The 21,685-nt window shown below is 38.1% G+C and overlaps 2 protein-coding genes across 4 annotated transcripts in view; one reads left to right on the plus strand and one right to left on the minus strand.

Annotated features, from left to right (window-relative positions):
- The window catches only part of CLIP4 (CAP-Gly domain containing linker protein family member 4), a 48,668-nt gene extending 43,072 nt beyond the window's left edge, over positions 1–5,596 (plus strand). For 2 of the 3 annotated variants that reach the window (XM_083356904.1, XM_083356906.1), the window contains exon 16: positions 705–5,596. In XM_083356904.1, the coding sequence (XP_083213030.1) occupies positions 705–1,026 (322 nt within the window). In that variant the 3' untranslated portion in view covers positions 1,027–5,596. The remainder of the gene's footprint in view (positions 1–704) is intronic. The other variant, XM_083356905.1, reaches the window with a different exon arrangement.
- Positions 5,597–11,428: 5,832 nt separating this feature from the next.
- Positions 11,429–21,685, minus strand: part of ALK (ALK receptor tyrosine kinase) — a gene marked incomplete at both ends in the record, with an annotated part of 722,117 nt that continues 711,860 nt past the window's right edge. Inside the window, 6 exons of the mRNA XM_083376785.1 lie at positions 11,429–12,100; positions 13,561–13,651; positions 15,370–15,504; positions 15,839–15,940; positions 19,345–19,437; positions 19,888–19,985. Coding sequence (XP_083232911.1) covers positions 11,429–12,100; positions 13,561–13,651; positions 15,370–15,504; positions 15,839–15,940; positions 19,345–19,437; positions 19,888–19,985 — 1,191 coding nt within the window. The remainder of the gene's footprint in view (positions 12,101–13,560; positions 13,652–15,369; positions 15,505–15,838; positions 15,941–19,344; positions 19,438–19,887; positions 19,986–21,685) is intronic.

The raw sequence follows: 21,685 nt of genomic DNA on the forward strand, positions 1-21,685 counted from the left end.
ATGTTGTGCACACCTGTGAATTTTCATGCTGCAGTGGCTAATAGTTGTTAAAAACAAGTGGTAATATACTCTGAAGTGAATAACTTCAGGTGGTAAAAAACCCAGGTCTATATTGAAAATCATTGCCCTTTCCCCGCCAGCTCATGCTAAACTAAATGGCTAACATTTTCTAAAATCTTGCTTCTCTCATCTTCCATAGTTTGTGCTGCTTTTTATTGGAATCTTGCTTAGACCACATTGGAAATGACATTAAATACTTACCTGATTTTAATATCCTTGTTTTTAAAATATGAGCTTATTTATCAAATGACAAACTGATAGTTATTTGGATTGCAACAGGAGAGCAGTTTATTTTTTTCTTATACAGCATCTTGGCATATTTAGCTCTTCCACAGCTAATATGGGCATTGAGAGGAAAGGGTTATACTTGTAAAATCTGCTTGACTTTCAGTTTAATGTGAATGAAGAAAATTACTTCAAAGTTTTCTTCTTGCATAGCACTGACAGAATAGAAATATAATAAGTCAAACGTATACATATTTTGCTTTGGAAATTAAATTAGAATCAATTAGTAGAAAGAGGTCCGTGGGCTTAATTTAATACATTAGAGGCCAATTTCCTCTTGCTGTGCAATGTTGTATTTTTTTATTTTTACTTTATTTTATTTTCAATTGGAAATTAATGATGTCTCTTTTTCTGTACAGATCAAAAAAATCTTCTTTGCGTCGTAGTTGGAGCAACACTACTACTACAAGCACAGGAGGCCCAGTAAAATTACACGAAGGCTCTCAGGTCCTCCTGAGCAGCTCCAGTGAGATGGGCACAATTCGCTACATTGGGCCCACCAGTTTTGCTCCAGGCATTTGGCTTGGCCTGGAACTTCGGAGTGCTAAGGGCAAGAATGATGGCTGTGTGGGTGACAAGCGATACTTCACTTGCAAGCCAAAATATGGAGTCTTGGTGCGTCCAAGTCGAGTAACTTATCGTGGGATTAATGGAATGAAACTTGTTGATGACATCTGTTGAAGAACATTATCTTTCAGTAAGATGAGGTACTAACAAAAACAGATGAGGAAAACCTGATTTTTACCTGCATGACTCTTAAGATGTTCACAGTTTGGAAGTGTGCAGTGACTGAAGAATGAGATCTTAGTAGCTTTCAGTATAAAACATTTCTTGCTTGAGTACTTCTTGCATTAGAAACGTCTTGGATTTGAGCTGCTCTGTTACTCCAATAATATCCATTATTTGAACTAACTCCATTTTGAACAGGTTTTGTCTCTTCAAAATGAGCTTTTCATCCTATATTTTTGTGAACCTATAATGCAGCAAGAGATCATACAGCTTGTTAAATAACTCTTTAAACTGCTTTCTCTAGAAAAAAAACAAGGTAGAAAAACAACAGTGAAAGAACTCTGGGAAGCTGTTAGCTTTAGACAGTTCCCTGAAAGCACAAAGCGATCAGTTGGAAAAAACAAACAAACCTGAAAAGCAGAATTTGTTTATTTGTCATGACATGGAGGCTACAAAAAATGTATATTTTCAGGTTTCCAGCAAAAGCACTTTTAAACTGTGTGTGTGTGTCTCTCTGTGTGTGTGCATGCAGTTGTGCACACTTAAAAAAAAGTATGCCAGAAGCACTTTCAAAAAAAGAAAAAAAGCCTTTGGGACATTTAGTATGCACTTTTATTTCCCTTGAAGTATTTTCTTTGATCCTTTGGATAAACTATTTGGTAAGTTGAGGCTGTAGTCTGTAGCGTTGCACCAGTTGTACGTGTCCCAAGCACTGTATCCAGAAGAGGTTAGGTGATCAGTAAGTGTTAAGGCCCTGGAGAAATATAAGCTTGGATCTACAACCCCTCCTGCTTCAGAAAACACACACCTTCTTGCTATGGCAGGTGGGAAGGAAGTCACTTGGTGTGTGATAGCATTCTCATCTTCAACACTCCAGGATAATTTGATCAGGATTGCCTTTTTGGAACCGAAAGTGCAGAAATTCTGTGGATGTATTGCTGTATTTTCAAGTGTTTTTTTTTTTTGTCTACCGCAGGCGCTAGACTGTTTCACACACAATACATCAAGCCAGAGGAGAATTCAGCTGAATAGAATAATACTTAGCCTAATTGAAGCCAACATGGATGCCAAAAAATTATTTGCAAACCTATGGTTTGCTACCTGCATGCAAAATACATTTAAGGAAAATATTATTGACATTTTTATTAGAAAAATGTGTGTTTGATATACCTTTGAAAAGAAATGTAAAACATATTTTAAAGCATTGGATAATTTAACTCTAAAGTGGTTTTGCTTTAAGCAATTAACCACAAAATAATAACTGGAAAAACAAATGCTATACAGTTGTTTGAAATAGTTTAATATATAATACCTAATACATTAATGAAAAGCCAAAGAAACCAGAAAATGGTTTAATTCTTCAAAATGAAGCATCTTGTCAAACTGCAATTAAAACTAACAATTTAAAGCAACATTAAGGGGGTTTTACAAGATTTATTTAATCTGTGTAAAATGTTTATGATATTTTCAGCTTTGCTAGAAGAAATTTTCTTGATTTATATTTCTCATGAAATACTAACACTATTACTCTCTTATTAATTAATAATTTTGACTAAGGGGAATAATTATATAACATGGCTATAAGCTTATTTTTAGTGGTAAGATCATGTAAAAAGTAGCTAATGAATTTAAGGATGAAGTTGCACCTTCATTCTTGACACTTCCTAATCTAACATTTTAATAGTTAAATTTTATTTTGTTACTAAGTTAATTTTGATAGAAAAGGTTGTTACTAAGCATGGTTGTGCAGATCCTTTGAAACAGGTGTTTAGTGTTCATGGGAGTGTGTACAAAGCACCTCACTTCTAATTAGCTAAATCATTTTCAAAGCTCATGAAGCTCATATGCTTTTTGAGATTGAAGAGTTGTACACGTACATGTGTGTGTAAAACAAATTAATATATTAAGCATCATGAAGCCTAAGAAAAGAAGCAGCTGCCTTATGATTCCAAGAGGTGCCACCACCAGTAATACATAATAGAGCAGATGTTTTAAATTTCTATTTATGTCTGTAAAACCTGAAATCTCAAAGAAATTCAAGAGCAACAATGTAATCACTGATAGGTTCCTTGGTGCTCATTAGGCAATTCATCCCACTTGAATTTAAAGATTCTTTTAGTCAAGCACAATAAATAGCAATGTAACTTGCTACAAAATACCAGCTTCATACGTTAACTGTATTTCCAACAGTGCCTTTGGGTGCCACAGAGATCCAGCATAGTGCAGGGCCTCATTTGCCTTTAGATAAAGTCTTCATCATCACCACTCCCATGGTGGCATCTGTTTTATAGTATTGCCCCAAACACGCTCTCAAAAGTTCTCCGTGTTCTCATTCAGCACCCCTCTCATTGAGAAACCTTGTTAATGTTTTAATTGATCCGTAGATATCTTGATGTTGAACATAAAAGTATTTATACATTCCTTGTATACTGTATGTTTTTCATTATATTTCTCTTTCATCCATTTCATGTTTGACTAATAAAGCTTCCAGGGAAATGCTTAATATAATTAAAGAGTAAAAATATATTGATGCTTCTGGGTGCAGCAGTTCTGTGACCAATTATTAGTGTATTTTTGCAGCATTTACAGATTATCATTGTATTTTGTTAAATTTATATCCCTCAATTATTATCGTTACCCTGGTGATTGTAATAATAGTTTGCTTCAATCACATTATTCAGTTTCATGGAATGTTAATGAATGCAATTTTCTACATAACAGCAAACCCTGCTGAGTTTAGTATAACTTATTCCCAGTTTAGTATAGGATTGTGTTGTATATTTTTAGACAGGCTATTGTTATACAAACACTTATATATAATTGCTATGCACGTGTACATACCTTGCACTAGAGATGAACATTTTGGGGCAATAATTTGGAAAAAGTACTTCAGACTTTAATGAGCAACTGCAACTTTATTTTTTAAACTTACGCAGAACCCTGCAAAAGTTGACTTGCATACCATGTTTTTCCAAAAATAAGACCTACCCCAAAAATTAGCTCTAGCTTGATTTTTACGTGTGCGCCTAATACAAGCCCTACCCCCAAAATAGGTCCTAGTTAAGACCCCACCCATTCCATCTCACCATCTGGTTGCACGTGGTGGGGTGAGGTGCACTTGTAAAAATGAAAGTCCTCTGCTGGTGAAACAGGCCGGGGGGGGAGGCAACACGTGCGTCAACCCGGGGCTCCATTCTGGGCTGCAGAAGACTTTCCTGAAGGTTTCTGCCAGCAAAACAGGCTGAGGGCAATGCGCTCAAGCAGCGGCCACATGGGCTTCTGCCTGACAGACCTGTTGGTGCCGCTGCCATGAGGCGAAACATTGGAAAAAACAAGACATCCCTGAAAATATGACCTAATGCCTCTTTTGGAGGCAAAAAAAATAATACAAGACCAGGTCTTTATTTTCAGGGAAATACAGGTAGTAGAAATGGCATGAGCTTGTGCCAGACCTTTTTTTCCAAATTATTTTCAAAGTATATATAAACAACCCTGGTATATGTACCTAATAGAATGCAGTAGCTATTTTGTGGTTTCATCGGATAAAATTATCCAAAGCCATGGCTTTATGATATATTACTTTCCTTGACTTGTAAAGCCTTTTAACTCTGAAGTGGTAATTTTATTATTTCTTGTTTGATCCAAATTAGATTAAATATCGTTTCTTATTTGCTAACTAATATCAAATCAGTGTTGGTGTATTAGGAACCTAAATTAATAAAATGCATGCTAAAGACCGAAAGAGTGAATCATAACCACAAAGATAAATGTTGCCACTATAATACTTCTGAAAATAAATGCTAAGCCATGCAGAAATAATTTTGGAAGACTTAACAGTGCCCACTGATGTCCATTTCCATTGGGTTTACCCCCTGATAATTCAATCCAGGATTGAAGATTGCATAATTCAGTTTGTTCTATTTAAGAGAAATAGAGCCTTACATCAGAAACACTCAGAATCAGACTGAAGTTTTGTGGAATCCCTTAGAAATTTTGAGTATTCCTTGAAGCCATGTATGGTAATTATTATTCTTTGCTTGATTTCAACTCACTTTTAACTCCAATTAGTACATGCAATCTAAGCCAATCTTTTCTTCACCACAGAGCCCCTTTAAATACCTTTTGTGGCCATGGGAGCTTAAAACTTAAGATTTAAATCGTAGCATTTTTTCAAACTTTCGCTGACACCCTGTGATGACATCGTGCCCCCCCCAGGTTCCGCAGAGAACAAGTTGAAAACCACTAGTCTTGGCAATATTTTTGGCAGTGATTTACCATTACTTCCTAGGGCTTAGAGAAAGTGAATGGTCGAAAGCTGCCCTGTTAGCTTCCATGCCTGAATCAGGATGAAGACTCAGGTTTCCCTGCTCCTAGAGCAAACTTTCTAATCGTAAGTAGTGTGGGACTGCTTTAGATGTTGTTTTACACCATCAGCAATAATTCCAATTGTTGAAAGTAAATGTAAGGTTGAAACTTACAAGAGTTGTAAGTTGTAAAGCTGCCTTTAGGGCGTTGTGTGGAAATATACTGTATAATAAATGAATGAATAACATTAAAAATGTAACTGGTTTCTAGATTGTAATTACTTTTGATGCCAAACAATATTTGTAAAGTAAGGTAGTAAAATATTGGTAATTCAGGTCACTGATTGTAATACAGTTGATCAAAATATTTCAGCAGCTGTCAAAAATATAACTGATCACATTTCAACAGCAACAAAAAATATTCTGGTGTGATATATTTGGCTAAACACAAGTTACTACTACACTTTTCCCCCTTGGAGATGTCCCTGAAGAGTTAGTGGTTGTTTTTTTTAATCATCATTCAAATAATCACCTGCAACACCTTTGTGACTTCAATTCTGTTGGAATCTTGTTAAGCTTAAGTGCAGCTTGGAAGGGAAAATGGATCTACTATGATGGCTAAGTATAATCAGCAAGAAATAATACTGTAACGAAAGGACGGTAATGGTTTTGTCTGTCCATTATTCTAGCAAGTCTAAATAACTTTCCTACATTAAAACCAATTCACCATGATGTGATGTTACCAGATGTACTGTAAGGTTTTGCAAGGTTTTTTTAAAAAGTGGTATATTTAGAACAGTCGACATGTCCCATTTAAATGATTTTGTTTCTTCTCCTGATTCTTGGAGACTGCCTGGAAACTCTGCAGTTTTCTGGCAAGTTTTTTCAGTAGTGATTTGTCATTGCCTCCTTCCTAAGACTGAGAGAAAATGACTGGCCCAAGGTCACCTTTTGTGTCTAAGGTGGGACTAGAACTCACAGTCTCCCTGTTTCTAGTCCAATTCCTTCACCACTATACCAAACTGGCTCTCATTTAAGTGAATAGCTCCCCTCTAACCTACACAGATTGTAACCTCTGGCCCTCCTAACCTGAATTACTGCTAATCTAGTTCAATCAGACTTTTGCAATTTTGATCAGGTTAGGATATCTTAAGTTAATTGCAAGTTTTTTTATTCAAATTCTAATTTTCATTCCTTGTTAGAATTATTGTTAAGTATTCAACTATTGCCTGACTTACTTACTGACCAAGTGTATTTCATATTCCAGCAACAGTAATTTTTGAGTTGTGAAGACTACACCATTGAACACATGCCTTTCTTTATAGTCATTTTATTTTCATGCTTTAGGTTCACTACACTCGATTACAATACAAATACAATAGAAAATACGTAATGACCATATATTAGTATTTGATTTTTGAGAAGGATCCCTGAAATGCATAGGCCCTTGGTGTATGAATAATGTTGCACGAGCTTCTGTACAAACATGAATCACATTCCTAATGACAAAGCTCTGATACAGACAAAGAGAGGCACAGAGGGTGGAGACATCCAGGTGTAACTGCAAAAGGCCCTTGAAATGGTAGTACTCGTTCAAAGTCTGGACATAGCTTGATGGCTTCATTTAACAGAAACAGATTTCTGCAAAGAAATTCTTAAAGAACAGCTATCATGCCCTGCAAAATGAGCCCAGCAAAACCCCAATTCCCCTGGCCTAAACTTTGTAGATTTAGAAAGAAAGAAAATGGATTTTACTGTGTGTTCCATTGTGTGTTGTGACACTTCTATGCATGTCCACTTCAAGAGCACATCCCATGAAAAACAGGCTTATTTTTGCAGTATGCTTTCTATCTGACTTCTCATGCATCTAATACCAGAGGAGAGAAGCAATGTAAAAATTACACCTACAGCAGTGTCATCATTCCAGACAAAATGGAGAAAAAAGATGTTTTGTTTGAATGTACAGCGTCCCTTGGACCTATGTTAGAATTCTACTCCCTTTCCCACGAAGAGAATACTCTTTCTAAATGTCAGAACCTGAAAATAGGCTGTACAAATGTGGGTGCAGCTGTGGATCTAGGAGCATACTTTCCATTAGTCTTATCCACAGACATGACCTAATTCTACCTTATTTAACCTTTCTTCTAATATATTGTTCAAAGCTAATGAACCTCCAAATGAATGGAAGCCAAAGTTCAAGACTGGCCTTTCTAGTATGATATCTGGGGTTCCACTGAGCCAGACACTTCTCATAGTGCTCACCAAGTTTGCTGTACACCTATTATTATTATTATTTTAAAAAAGCTGCTATATTGCAAAACAAATTCCAAATCTATCCAAATTTTACAAGACTCTGGCCTTCACAAGGGATAAAAACTAGGAGGTTGACTGGCTGTATTATGGTAAATCAGTAAGTGCTTTGTAACTCATTTTACCCTGCTCCTATAAGATATTTCTGAAAGAAAGATCCTCCTGGTGGTATTCTAGTACCATTAAGTTTATTACTTGAGGCAAAGAAATTGACAATGTTCTGGAGGCAGCCATCAAGACACTTGGTTGAAGGAGAATATTTGGAGAAATTACTCATAAATAGTTTAGGGGTGCTAGTTTCTCTTTGTCTCCGCTTCACTGATTTTTCTATAACTGTATACTTTTCTCTGACTGTAATTATTGGGGAACTACTCTGTGTGGGTGGGTGTCTTTCTTCTGCTGCAGTGCAACTATAGTGTGTCTATAAAAAAACAAAACTTTAGCTCCTGCAGCAACCACGTTTTTTCTTTACTGCTTGTCCCTGTAAGACTTCAAGGTAGGGAAGTATGAATGCATGTTTTCCATATAGCTTCAGAGCTAATGCCTCGGAAAGAGATTTGCATCTCTGATCGGCTAAAAGGCAAATTGTGTGACATATTCCTTCAGCTTTTCCCTAAACCTGCTACTTTGGCCATATAAGTTATTGAAAGTGACTTCTGCCCACGTGGGGGATTATTCATGGGGTACATATTCCTTTATAGATCAGCATGATTCCCATGTATTTGTGATGGTCCTACAGCTTGATTTGTGGTCTATGTGCTGTTCCTGGCATAGCATTTGATGCTATTCTAATAGTGTAACTTAAATGCTTGATGATGCATTTGTGCTAGATACTTAATAGGCTTGTAAGCTAAATTTTTCCAGCCATGTCCTCTATAAATAACTGCTGTGAAAAGACTCAAGATTCTCTTCATAATGAGGTGTGTAAGCTTTGCAAGCATCAAATAAATTGATTTCTTTAGAGAATTATATGGCTGACCATTTTATATACAATAAGCAACCACATCTCAGTACAATCATTTTCAAGGGTGCAAAATTACACCACTGAGGGCCTTTTGCTATGAGAGTAAGAATGTCTACTGGTTTGTTGAGTTTTCTATGAATTCTGGCATATACTAAAACTATAATACACGACATTCTAGATAAATTCTTGACCAGTGCTGTCCTTGGCTAATGGAAGAGGTAAAATAATGGTACAGCACACACAACTACATAATGTGCATTAATAAGCTATGACAGGTTTGGTATAGTCACTGCAACACCACAACCTGCTTCAGTATTATATTCTATGTTTTACAGAATCCAGAACTCTGCTTTTAATTATCCTGAGTTGAATCAAACAGGAATTACAGTGATAAGACTAATATTGACCAAAATGATCATCTGCTACATTCCATCCCACCTTCATAAGAGAGAAAACTGTTTCTTAAACTGTACTTGCGTGAGAAAATAGGTAGCAATTTTGCCAGCATAATTGCTTATATATAAGCATCTTATTTGAAAGTAAGGTACTTGCTAGAATTCTTCTATTGCAACCTTAAATTTCCTTGTAATTTAATGTACTACTGGCTTTGAAAAAAATTGTCCCTTGGATTAACTGTTCCTTGCCCAGACTTTCAGGAGAGGAGCTTCATACTTATTCCAGTAAATTTCTTACTTTCAGATGATACTGTTATGCAGAAGCAATTACTGTATTGTAAAAATCTCTTGTCCAGTTTCTCATACTCTTGCAATTAAGGGGGCTGGCTGTTCCCCTCTTGCGAAGGCAGGACAGAATATAACTGTTGATTGGTTTGATAATTGCTGGTCTTATCAGTATAAGGAACAATTCTCACAAAGAATGTGATTTCTGCTATGTGCAAGTAGAAATGTCAAGCAGGAAACCCACATACTTACTAATTTAAGCTCCCTGACTCAATCAACTACAGAACATGGGGTTCCCTATGTAAAAATGGTAATAAGTGGTTGCTCAGAGCAGAGAGAAAGCCAGCCTCACTTTAAACTATATTTTAAGAATCTTGGTTACTTCCTGGCAGGACAATGATATTCAATGGGATGGGTTAATGTTCTGTTTGCCTAATTTACAGAGCAATTTCTATTGACTGTTGAGCCACTGACAGTCAATACTATTTGCTTTCATTGAGGAAAATCACTCATCTTCATTTGCATTCAAGGCCTAAGGAAATTAATGAGCTTATACAGTGCAAATTGCACAGAACTATAGCTGCATTTGTTTATTAGGATCTTAAAACAAAGCCAGGAGGCACAAATTGGTCTTCATTTATCTTTACAGTGATGCAAAGATTGGATCAGTATGACCACTTAAGATACTACTTTTTTCACTTAAGGTAGAAAATTGGTTGAAAGTTGCACACCTGAGTAGCAACTTTGGCTCAATGCAGTAGTTTACCTGCTTGGAACAATACTAAGATCTTAATTTGTATCAATATTCTCATACCACAAGCATCACCATCTCATTTTTTCACCCAGTAGGTATTACTGTGTAGGTACAATTTTGGCAATTAAACACAAAGTAGGATATTTTAATATTCAAGTTTCAATTCAAGTCAAATTAATGGCTGTTTCAACAAGCTATAAAGCATGTTGGACTGTGGCATGCTGAGTTTTAATATAATTGTTGTTTTAAACTCCTAATTTATCAGTATATGTATATATATATGTTTTGAAAAATGGGCAGTGAGGATTTTTTTAACATCCCTTTCTCCTAAATTCTTGTTCTATAAAAACGTTCGAATTGGTTTCTAAACTAATATGCATATTATAATAATTAGTATCTTCACACCCTGGAAGAATTTGATAGTATACCAAAGGACTCTCTTCCTCTGATTGCCAGGCTTTGCCCTCAGCAATGACCTAATGACAGTGACATAATGAGAGTTTCAGTAGTATGCAATCTGGCCTTTACTATCTTAATAATCCTTTGCTCATCTGCCATATTGTGGCAGATCCATCAATGACATGAATACATGCTGAAAGATAAGTGTTAGATTTAACTGCTCAAATGTTGCCAACCAACAATCACAATGGATGGGAAAGGGAGAGGGTTTTTACGGTCTTGCCAAGGTAATCCATTGCATTTGGTCATGTTCTTTGACTTTCTGCAGTTTCCACCTAAAAAAAAGGAGTGACATCGACACATTTAGCTATTCTGTTGGTAGGTCTCCATAGTTTTGCATGCATATGGTAGCTGTGGTGCTATGTGAGTATGAGCTCTTTCAGAGTCCATGTTATCTGATTTTGCCTTTGACAGGAGGACATTTCCCTATCTTCTCTGAAACCATGAGGACATCCATAACATTGCTTTGGCAGTACAGAAAATCCCTAAACATTAAACACTTGGCCAGCGAGTCTTGAAATGGCATATAAACAACTAAGAGGAAGCAGCACACAGGAAAGGCCATAGCAAACAACCATGCAAGTGATATTATGCAATTGAGGGCAGGGCCTTGCTTGGAATAGTGACTATTATCTCAGAGAGTTATGTTTGTTCAAAGGTGTGAGTATGTAGGTGTGTATATAAAGGAGCACTGATAAATTGAAACTTAAGAGATTAAAAAAAAATCAGGGGTGATGGCACTTCAGAGCAGATTGGCACATAACAGAAGGGAAATTTGTTCTGTTCTCGTGCTTGCTATATGGTTGACACTGAAGTTTGTGCCAAGGCTCACGAGTCACATGGGAAGAAAGTCAAGAAGATTAGAGGTTAATTGAACTGGTCCCTAAGGTGAAGGTCCTCGAAACTGCGGGCACAGAGGTGGGGCTGAGGTTTCCAAGGGAAGGCCTTGCTGTTGGTATCCATAGTTAACATTGCCACAAGGAAAATGGCGGAGCCTGAAGAGAGGCACTTCCTTAACACTGGCTGTAAGTGAAGATGGTTCTAGAAGAAGAGAAGAGCTTGGTAGCCTTCCAGCCATTAAGCTAGGCCCCAAAGTACAGCTGTCTTCCTGCGTTGACTCATCCTGCTCTGTTGCCTCTTTCTCCCGCTGAGAAGTCTTTTTGACAACTGGCTGCTCTGAAAACCAAGAGCCATATGTTGGGTTCCAGAGGTTGGTAGGCTTATTTCTGGACCCCCGGGTTTTGTGGAGCTCTGTTGCAGGAATTGATTGAGTGTACGCCATGTTGACATGCCCCCCTTCTAGAGAAGTCTGGATGTTAGCCTGGGTAATTGGCTCAATAGTAGCTGCTTTCAGGAGAGCTTTTCCTGCTGGAATGACAAAAGGGAGAGATGGTGGGAAGGGCAGGAGCTGCTCAGCACCCTTTTTGTCTCGCTGTGGCAACACTAACAGAGGCGGAATTGCTTTAGGATCTTCAGGACGCACAGGAACCTTTTCTTCTTCTTCAATGCATGGACCATACTCCACGGGCAGAACCGTATTGATGACATCAGGATCCTATAGGGAAAGAGAGACAGTAGTTCAACATGCATTTATCTTTCAATCATGATATTGGAAAAAAAAGTAGTGGAATAATATATTTTTGTTCATAAACAGAGATATTCTCTTCCTCATCTTCCCGGCAATATTAAAATTCACAATTTCACAATAAAATTGTTAGGCAGAAAATGAGACTGATGAAGGAATTATTCTTTCATATAAGTAAAAAAAAAAGTATGGATTCCATTTCTTCCATGTGGAGCCATGCTCAGGAGTGTATTCCTTAAGCCAGCAGCACTTTTTTCTTATGCTCATGAAATTAGTTAAGTTGCTTTAAGAAGAGCAGAGAAGGCCTGCTATTCTCTTAAGAAGATGCATAATCCAAAGAACTTATTTCAAATAATTTTTGAAATGTGCACAATCTCACTGCGGTTGATCGGCCCCCTACTAAAAAGCATATCATATTTAATGGACTATTGAAACAATAGGAATTGATTAAAATAAAACATTTTTTCCAGATATACAGTATTAGGAGTGGGGAGAAAAAATATTTAACAGACCCTTCCCTGTACTTCTGATCTGCAGCTCCATGAGGACCACCAACTACATCTAGAAGACGATAAGACTGTCTTTGAAATATATGCTGGGGATATACTGTAACTACTCTGATTATGTTGGGTTCTGTTTTTTAAAACTTGTACCCACTTTGGGTGTATTAAATATGTAAGAGAAAATAATGTGGGATGGGTATATGTGAACCCATAGCTTTTTCTAGTGCAGTGACTTCAAGTTGTGCCTGCACTAGCAGCCAAAAATAAAAGTTGGGGAAAACATATACAAAGAACTCCAGGTGTGCTGAAGATTTATGGTCTAGTCAGGAAGGACAATAAAGGCCATAGATAAGTATCTATCAAACTAACCATCCATTTTAGATATGGGTGGCCTATTCTTTATGTCAGGGGTGTCAAACTCAATTTCATTGAGGGCCGCATCAGCATTGCGGTTGCCCTCAGGGGGCCGGGTGGGTATGGCCAGGGTGGGTGTGGCCTACTGGGTGGGCGTGGCCAGCTCTACATCGTTCGCATCAAGGGTGCCTATGGGGGCCTGGGCAGGAGTGGGACAGATCTGAGGGTCTCTGGCAGGAGGAGGGTCTCTGGGCCAGGGCCAAGGCAATGGGGGCCGTTCCCTCACTGTTTCCAGGATGGCTTCGCGGGCCACATGAAACCACTTTGCGGGCCGGATCTGGCCCCCGGGCCTTGTGTTTGACATGTCTGCTTTATGTGGATGTAAGATGATTTGAACTATTCTTTCAACAATTGTTTGTGTTCTACACTTGCCTTGCTAAATGAGGGTTGGAAGCCCAGAAATGTGAGAAAAAGACATTATCAGTACATTTTACTTGGTAGGCTTGGCATGTTTCCCTTTTGTATTTTCCTGCACCAGGTCACACAGTGATGGATCCTGAGAGAAATGGTTACCTGGGTGCAGTATTCAATCCTCTCCAGAACAATGGCAAAATCTGGCCTGTCTTCTGGCTGGTGTTGCCAGCATTGGGTCATTATTCGATATCTACAACAATAGAAGGAGAAAATGTCACTAAAGGACAGGTTTAGCTTGACACTCAGTTTGTTACAGCATAACAGGAAATAGTATCACAATGAATTTTTTAATATTACCATTCAAAAATGAATTTTTGATCCTTGTCAACTAGTATCATAGCTTTGGATGATGACAATAGAATGGCATTCAGAATTGCTTGACTAAAACTGGGCTAAAAGTAGATGCTTAAACTAGACTAAGCTATATAGCAATAGCAGAAGCACTTAGACTTATATATCACTTCACAGTGCTTTACAACCCTGTCTAAGCAGTGTACAGAGTCCGCAACAATTTGGGCCCTCCTTTTAATGACCTCGGAAGAAAGGAAGGCTGAGTCAACCTTTAGCCGGTGAGACTCAAACTGTTGGCAAGTGGCAGTCAGCAGAAGTAGCCTGCAGTACTGCATTCTAACCACTATGCCACCATGGGTCTTTGGGATATTGCCTAAATAACATACATTTTGTGTGTGTGTGTGTGTGTGTGTGTTTGTGTGTGTGAGTGAGTGTGTGTGTGTGTCTTTGAGTCACAGTTCACTCTTGGCAACTGCTTGGGTTAGTCTCTGAAGTTTTCTGGCAAGATTTTCAGAAGTAGCTTGCCATTGCCATTTTGTTCGGGCTCAGAGAGAGAGAGTGAATGGGCCAAGGTCACCCAACTGGCTTTGTGCCTTAGGTAGAACTAGAACTCACAATCTCCTGGTTTCTAGACTGATGCCTAATCACTACACCAACTAGGCCTCTAACATCTATCTATATAAGAAAAAATGTGGAATCTTTGATTAGCAATTTCTTAGAAACATGAACTTATTTATACCATTCATCTATATAGATACCTATAAGTGAATAAATTTAAATGACATTATTTACCAAGAAAAGGTATTGAATTGCTACTAGATTATAAGAACTTTGAATAGCAGAGTATCTTTTGGTTAGGATGGGCTACAATGGTTGGGACCATTCATCAAAAATGGGCATCTCTTGAACCCAGCTAGAACAGCCATCCTACATCCTAATGTGTAACGAATCTATTATTTCAGATGGTGATTCTGAGCCAAAATGGCATCATCTGTGTATGTTAATTTTGGGGGGACGCAAGTGTTGCAGAATTACCACAAATTTCTAGAAAATAAGAAACTCCCTAAACAGTTTATTTTCAATGGTCTCTGAATGCTGATTTGTTTAGTACCAAGGATATGTCTGTTTTATCAGACAGATGCCCTGCATATGGGTCTGACTGATTATCTATTCTATAAAGGTAAAGGTTCCACCGCACATGCGTGCTAGTCGTTTCCGACTCTAGGGGCCGGTGCTCATCTCCATTTCAAAGCTGAAGAGCCAGCGCTTGTCCGAGGACGTCTCCGTGGTCATGTGGCCAGCATGACTAGACGCCAAAGGCGCACGGAACGCTGTTACCTTCCCACCATAGTGGTCCCTATTTTTCTACTTGCATTTTTACGTGCTTTCGAACTGCTAGGTGGGCAGAAGCTGGGACGAGTAACAGGCGCTCACTCTGCTATGCGGCACTCGGGATTCGACCCGCCAAACTGCCGACCTTCTGATCGACAAGCTCAGCGTCCTAACCCACTGAGCCACCGTGTCCCTATCTATTCTATACACATAGCCAAAAAAATTCCAGAAACTAAAGACATTTAGTCTTTGGCATGCGCATATGGAGCATGAAAGTTTACATACACGGGGCCAGGACAGTTTTTGGGTGGATCCATCCTTCCCCCACTTGTGACGAATTCCAAGACCTCCTGGTTACTTTTGCTGGGATAGGGCATATATCCAAGCGAGAATATTTCCCACAGCAATACTCCAAATGACCTGGACACAGAAAAGCAAGAGATAAAAACCACAGGTTTATATGTGGAAATCTGAGCAAAATTCTCTAAACAGTAGGACCATTCTCGCAAAGCCCTTTCTGTTGCATTCTTTCTAACTATTCTCTGTTGGTGGCTTTGGATCTACTTCTTTTCTATTGTGGCATCTATTTGACAAACTTTATTATTTGGCAGAAGAAAAGGCATGCTTAAAAAAAACTTTTTGGCTTCCATCAGACACCCCCCCCCCAAAAAAAATGTGGGTAGTGATATTTTAACACCCCACCCCAAGCAGCTGTTTGCTTGCAAAAGGGAAAGAAAATTCTGAGCGAGCCTACCAGGTATCTGTTTTTGATGTAAATATTCCTTCCATGAAGGCTTCAGGTGGCATCCATTTGACAGGCAGCATCGCACAACCTCCTTTTCTGTAGTAGCTAGCTCTGCAGTCAAGGCAAGAATATTAATAAGAGTTAAGTAATGGCTCCTTCAGCAGCTGATTGAAGTGGGTGGCTCCGAGAGCTATGCTAATGGCAGCAGTGAGACTTTTTTCTTTCTTTCTGAAACAATAGGGCAAATTCTCCCTTTTATAAGAAGAAGAAATAGAAAAGGGAATATCCATCTTTTACTTTTCTAAACAAGGGAAATGGCATTTGTGATTATTTGTTAGGTATAATCAGTGCTTTTTTTGTAAAAGAAAAAGGTGCCAGAACTCACACATGTCATACAACCCGCCTTGCCTACTCTACAAGGTTCCATCCAAAAAAGGTGCCGGAACTCCGTTCTGAGCGTTCTATGAGAAAAAAAGCCCTGGGTATAATTATTTTTTATTTTTTTTTAAATTCCATTTATATCCCGCCCTTCTCCGAAGACTCAGGGCGGCTTACAAGCTTAGCAGTAGCCTTCATTCTATGTATATGCCTGCTTATTAGGGCTTTCACACACACACACCCAAGCGGCATTATTACAAAGTCAGCTTAATTGCCCCCAACAATCTGGGTCCTCATTTTACCTACCTCGGAAGGATGGAAGGCTGAGTCAACCTTGAGCCTGGTGGGATGCGAACCTGCACTAATTGCAGGCAGCTGGTGTTACTTAAGGAGGCATTAGCCCACTGCTCCACCAAGGCTCTTAATTACCTCCTTAAGTGTGCTTTAAGCAATCGTTCCATTCTTCGATGGCAGCAGTTTGAGTACAAGGAACCAAACTGTGACTATAATTGCAATGTGGGATCAGGTGAGGATTTCAGGGACGTAGCTGCTTTCACGACGGCCGGGGGAGGGGGGGCATTTCTGTCATGTGTGGGTTCAAAGCTTTCTCCCACACGGCAAATGGAGACTTTGGGAGTAGAGGTAGAGCTTAATCAGGAATAGTGTGTGTGGAGAAGGAGAGTTGGAATGTTCATAAGGTAGGCCATGAAACACAAGTTTTAGAATTTGACCTAGAAATCTATAAAATTATTACTAAGTAAATTTCTAATGTAGAAGAAGAGGATATTTTAAGGCATTTACCAAAAGGAAGATGGCCTTAGATCTCAGCAGAGCCCCATAAATAAGGAATAAGAGACGGAAAAGCAAACTGCTGTCCAATGCTTTTCCTATTTTGTCCACCTAGATATGCCAACTCTGTATGAATCCATTACTGGAGATCATCCACCAATAAATAAATAAATAAAATGTTTGTAGGAAACACATTCCACACAAATAATATTGCATTAATTAATTCTTAATGAAATGAACAGTCTGCAAAATAAGGTACTCCATTTGCAAGTTGATCTATCCTTTTCTGTTGTGCTCTTCTTTCTCAGAGACAAGTACACTATTCACCCAAAATCACACAATGCGTGAAAGTTTTGGGGAAAAAAAGGGAGAGAGAGAGAGAGAGAGAAAGTAAAGTGGTGACTGAATGAAAAGAATAAAGAATAGGTTAAAAAAAAACAGGAAAGGACCAAAGCAGGAGCATGGAATAATGCAACAGAAAAAGAAAAGGAGAGAAGAATCCAATTAGGGTTACAAAGAGTTGAAATTCCCCAGCCCTTCCAAGCAGGACATGAGCTTCCTGCTCATCTTCAAAGAGATCTTCTTCCTAGTAGAAGGCTCATAGCCACCTTTGGCAAACCTTGATTTCAAAAAAAATCTTCTTTTCAATCGCTTTTACTATTCTCAGTAGGGGAATATAAGGTCTCCCGTCAATTCACATTTGGGGATAAATTTGTCTTCCTATCTGGTAAATATGTAAATACATAATTGGAGAGTAATGATATTTTTTTTATTACATTTATATGCCGCCCTTCTCCGAAGACTCAGGGCGGCTTACAAGCTTAGCAGTAGCCTTCATTCTATGTATATGCCTGCTTATTAGGGCTTTCACACACACCCCCCAAGCGGCATTATTACAAAGTCAGCTTAATTGCCCCCAACAATCTGGGTCCTCATTTTACCTACCTCGGAAGGATGGAAGGCTGAGTCAACCTTGAGCCTGGTGGGATGCGAACCTGCACTAATTGCAGGCAGCTGGTGTTACTTAAGGAGGCATTAGCCCACTGCTCCACCAAGGCTCTTAATCATATGTAGTTTTAATTCAGTTTAAATTCAGAAGAATCAAAGCGAATCTAGTTTTCCTCCTGACTCCATCCACTCCAATATATGGGGTGCCATTCAGGGCTGGGAAAAGCTGTACAGTAATGCTTTAGTCTGGATCTGGGTTCTCCTACCCTCCCTTAATTATTTATTTTCACGGGACAGCAGATCTGATTATGGCTCTTGCCATCTCGTGCTTGTGTTTTGGTAATCCTGTGACAAAACTGCTCTTATTTTGGGCTCATCTGACAAAGGAAAGGCAGAAATGAGGTTATCTCATTTGCAACTTGGGCTGATTTGAGCCATGGTGTTTTATGCAGGTATTATAAGCTGGAACTCTCCGATTTGGGACTATGGATTTTGCCATTTCTAGCCAGCACTCCCTAAAATAATACTAGGAATTATAGATTCATCTTAGTTGCTTGATATACAATAAGCCCAACATATAACAAAACCTCATTGTCTTGGAATGAATAATCCAAACAATTCAGTTCTTTTTTATTTTTCATCTTTACTACAAAGAGTGCATTTTCAAAGGGAAGTTTTCAACCTGCAAAATGTCAAGAAAATCCCCTTATCCAACCCTGCTTATAAATAGTCCAAGCTTTTGGTTTGTTGTCAGAATCAATTCTATACACTACAGAAATATGCAGTGAAGTAATTCTCCAGGATGATATTAGAGGGCACTGTGAGGACAGTAACAGTACATTATCAATAAGATCTACTGTATTATAGTAGATTATTAGTCTTCCTGTTTAGCAACTGCAGAATCATTAATCCTGGTGCCCTGGAAAAATTCCAGGGTCAGTAATTACATTCTCCTGAACCTTTATCCCTATTTTTATATGCGATAAACAGAGACAGTAGTGGAAGGATGTGTATGGATCTGGTCAACACCAAAGAGGATAAAGCTTCAGGATAAGATCCTGCTTCTTGGTATGAGAAAAATAGAGAAAACAAGGTTGGAGAGGATTCTGTTTCAACACAATACTGAAAGTGGCAGATAAAATAACAATAAAAATAAGGCAATGAAATTCCACAGAATGAACATAGAATTGTAGTGAAGACAGCATACATATCTTCCTGAGTACCTCAAAATATAAACATCTGAAAAAGACCAATGCATAAAATGAAATAAATCCTGTGGAAGCCTATCCTCACTCACTCCTGAGAGAGAGAGAGAGAGAGGGAGGGAGGGATTATATAAAGGAATGTTATATATTCCCTTATAGAAATTATAATAAGAAATAATAAGTAATATTTCTCACCTATATATGTCCCTGGCCATCCCAAAATCTCCAATTTTAGCTATTCTTCCAGGACCTTTACAAGTAAGGAGGCAATTTCGAGCAGCAATGTCTCTAGAGAAAGAACAATTGGCTGTTTTAAAAAAATAATTAAATAAAATTAAATTCAAATGGTACCCTAGTCAGACTAGCTGTTAACTTACTGGAAAGCTAAAGATAAAACTACTATTGTTAAAATAATTGAGCACACTCATTTTCCAAATAGGAAAGTCAAAATAGAAAATCCATAAGTAAAGACTTCAAACTTGTTTTGAAAAAGAATAATTTGCATATAAGCCATTTTGAGCTCCTGAAGGAAAGGCAGAATATAAATCTGTTCAAGAATTTTTTTTTAAAAAATGCCTTGGTTCCTTCTTCTTTTTTATGTTCATAGCAGCAGACCTCTAGGGGGTGGTAGTACACAACCATTGTTGTCCGTGGCTTGTATACTAACCTGATGCAACTCAGCCACACAACACACAGACATAGAGAATGGTCTTCGCAATATTAGCTTCTCCTACTAACCTGTGAATGAAGTGATTTTCCTCCAGATACTGACAACCACAAGCAATATCACGAGCTACATGGAGCAAATCCAGCATGGTTAGTGAGGAGGGATGAGTCTAAAAGGAAGAATAAAAGAATTATTTCAGGAGCATACTACTGATTTAAACAATCAAAAAACGGCTCACAAGGAATTTTTTTTAAAATGTACAATCACAATCTGTTTAATTCAGTTGTTGCTAACAGTTGTTGCTAAGTGTGTGTGTGTGTTTATATATATATATATATTCAAAAAAGCAGATTTTAGGTCACATTATTGCCATTTTAAATGCTTCTTCTTTCTTGTTGCCTGCATTTCACAGGGTCTATCCTCTTGTTTTCTGGGCATCCTATTTTTCTCTACTTTCTTTGTTGCTAATAAACAATTTTATGCAAAGTAAGCATGAATAAAGAGACAAATTTTCTAATCAGCAGATTGACTGAACTATCTTTGAAGTCACTTCCAACTAAATATATGGTATTTCATCACCAACTTTATTTTATTTTATTTTTTAATTTTTATTTTTAATAATATTTCTATACCGCCCTTCTCCCGAAGGACTCAGGGCGGTGAACAGGGCAAGAATAAAAATACAAATTACAAAAGTTAAAACTAGATTAAATAAATGCCCACATACTAAAATACATCTATAAAACCTAGTAAAATAACAATAGCAACCCCCCCCAATCCCCTCATCAGGCCAGGCCAGCTTGTTCAAAAAATTTAATTTATAGTTCTCAAATTAGCTTCCCCCCCTTTTTTGTTGGTTACTACAGAACCTAAATTCTTGAAGAGGAAGTATGAAACTATAAAATAAAAAGAACAGTTCTGAAATATTTTCTCTCCCTTTCAAGAACCCAGGAAATTATTTGACAGAACAGAGCATATATCCTGTTTTGAAAGGCAGATTTCCTCCAAATCAGATCCTGTACAGACAGGGCTTTTTTTTTCTCATAGAACACTCAGAACGGCGTTCTGGCACTTTTTATTTTTTGGGGGAAAAAAGCTTTTGCACAAGCTGTGCTGCTATTGGCTTTCAAAAGCCTATTGCAGGGGAAGGCAACCTTGGCTCTTTTATGACTCATGGACATCAACTCCCAGAATTCCTGAGTCAGCTATGCTATTGGCTTTTGAAAGTCAATAGGAATTGCTGCTGAGTGTGCCAAAAGACCCAGCCGGCAAATGTTGCACAGGCAAGTTGCAGCGAAGGCAGGAACTTTGTACTCCTCCCTGCTCCCCAACTACACTATCTGAACTAGGTAAGCAAGATATTATTTGCAAATAGGATATCCAAGTATGACTCAAGGAAATTTTCCCTGCATGGAGGGAGTAGTGGTTTGTTTCACTTTGTTTTACTTTTCAAATTGCTGTAGGGAAGAAATGATGATTAGAAAAAGGCAGGAAGTTATTTTTATTAGGAAGAATTCATTTATCCCATGCTAGATCTTTGGGAGCTTAGTACCACCAGCACAGAACATTTGCTTTTCTGAAACTTCATTCAAATTCAATTCCTGATAGGGGCATTTGAAAAAAAAAGTTATTTATTAAATTTATATGCTGACTATGTCACCAGGATGACTCTGAAGTCAACTGTGAATCCATGCACAGTGGGGCCATTAAGCCCATTTTTTCCACTTTATCAAAAAGGAGACTATGATTTACTTTATCAAATCCCTTTAAATTAACTTCAGCCATTACAATTGCTAGCAACCCTGGTTCTCAATTATTACAATGAGAGGCTATTGTATTGTGAAAAAAAGGAAAAATCTGTGTTGAATT

Source organism: Vipera ursinii (assembly GCF_947247035.1).
Source record: "Vipera ursinii genome assembly, chromosome: 1".
NCBI classification, from domain to species: Eukaryota; Metazoa; Chordata; class Lepidosauria; order Squamata; family Viperidae; genus Vipera; species Vipera ursinii.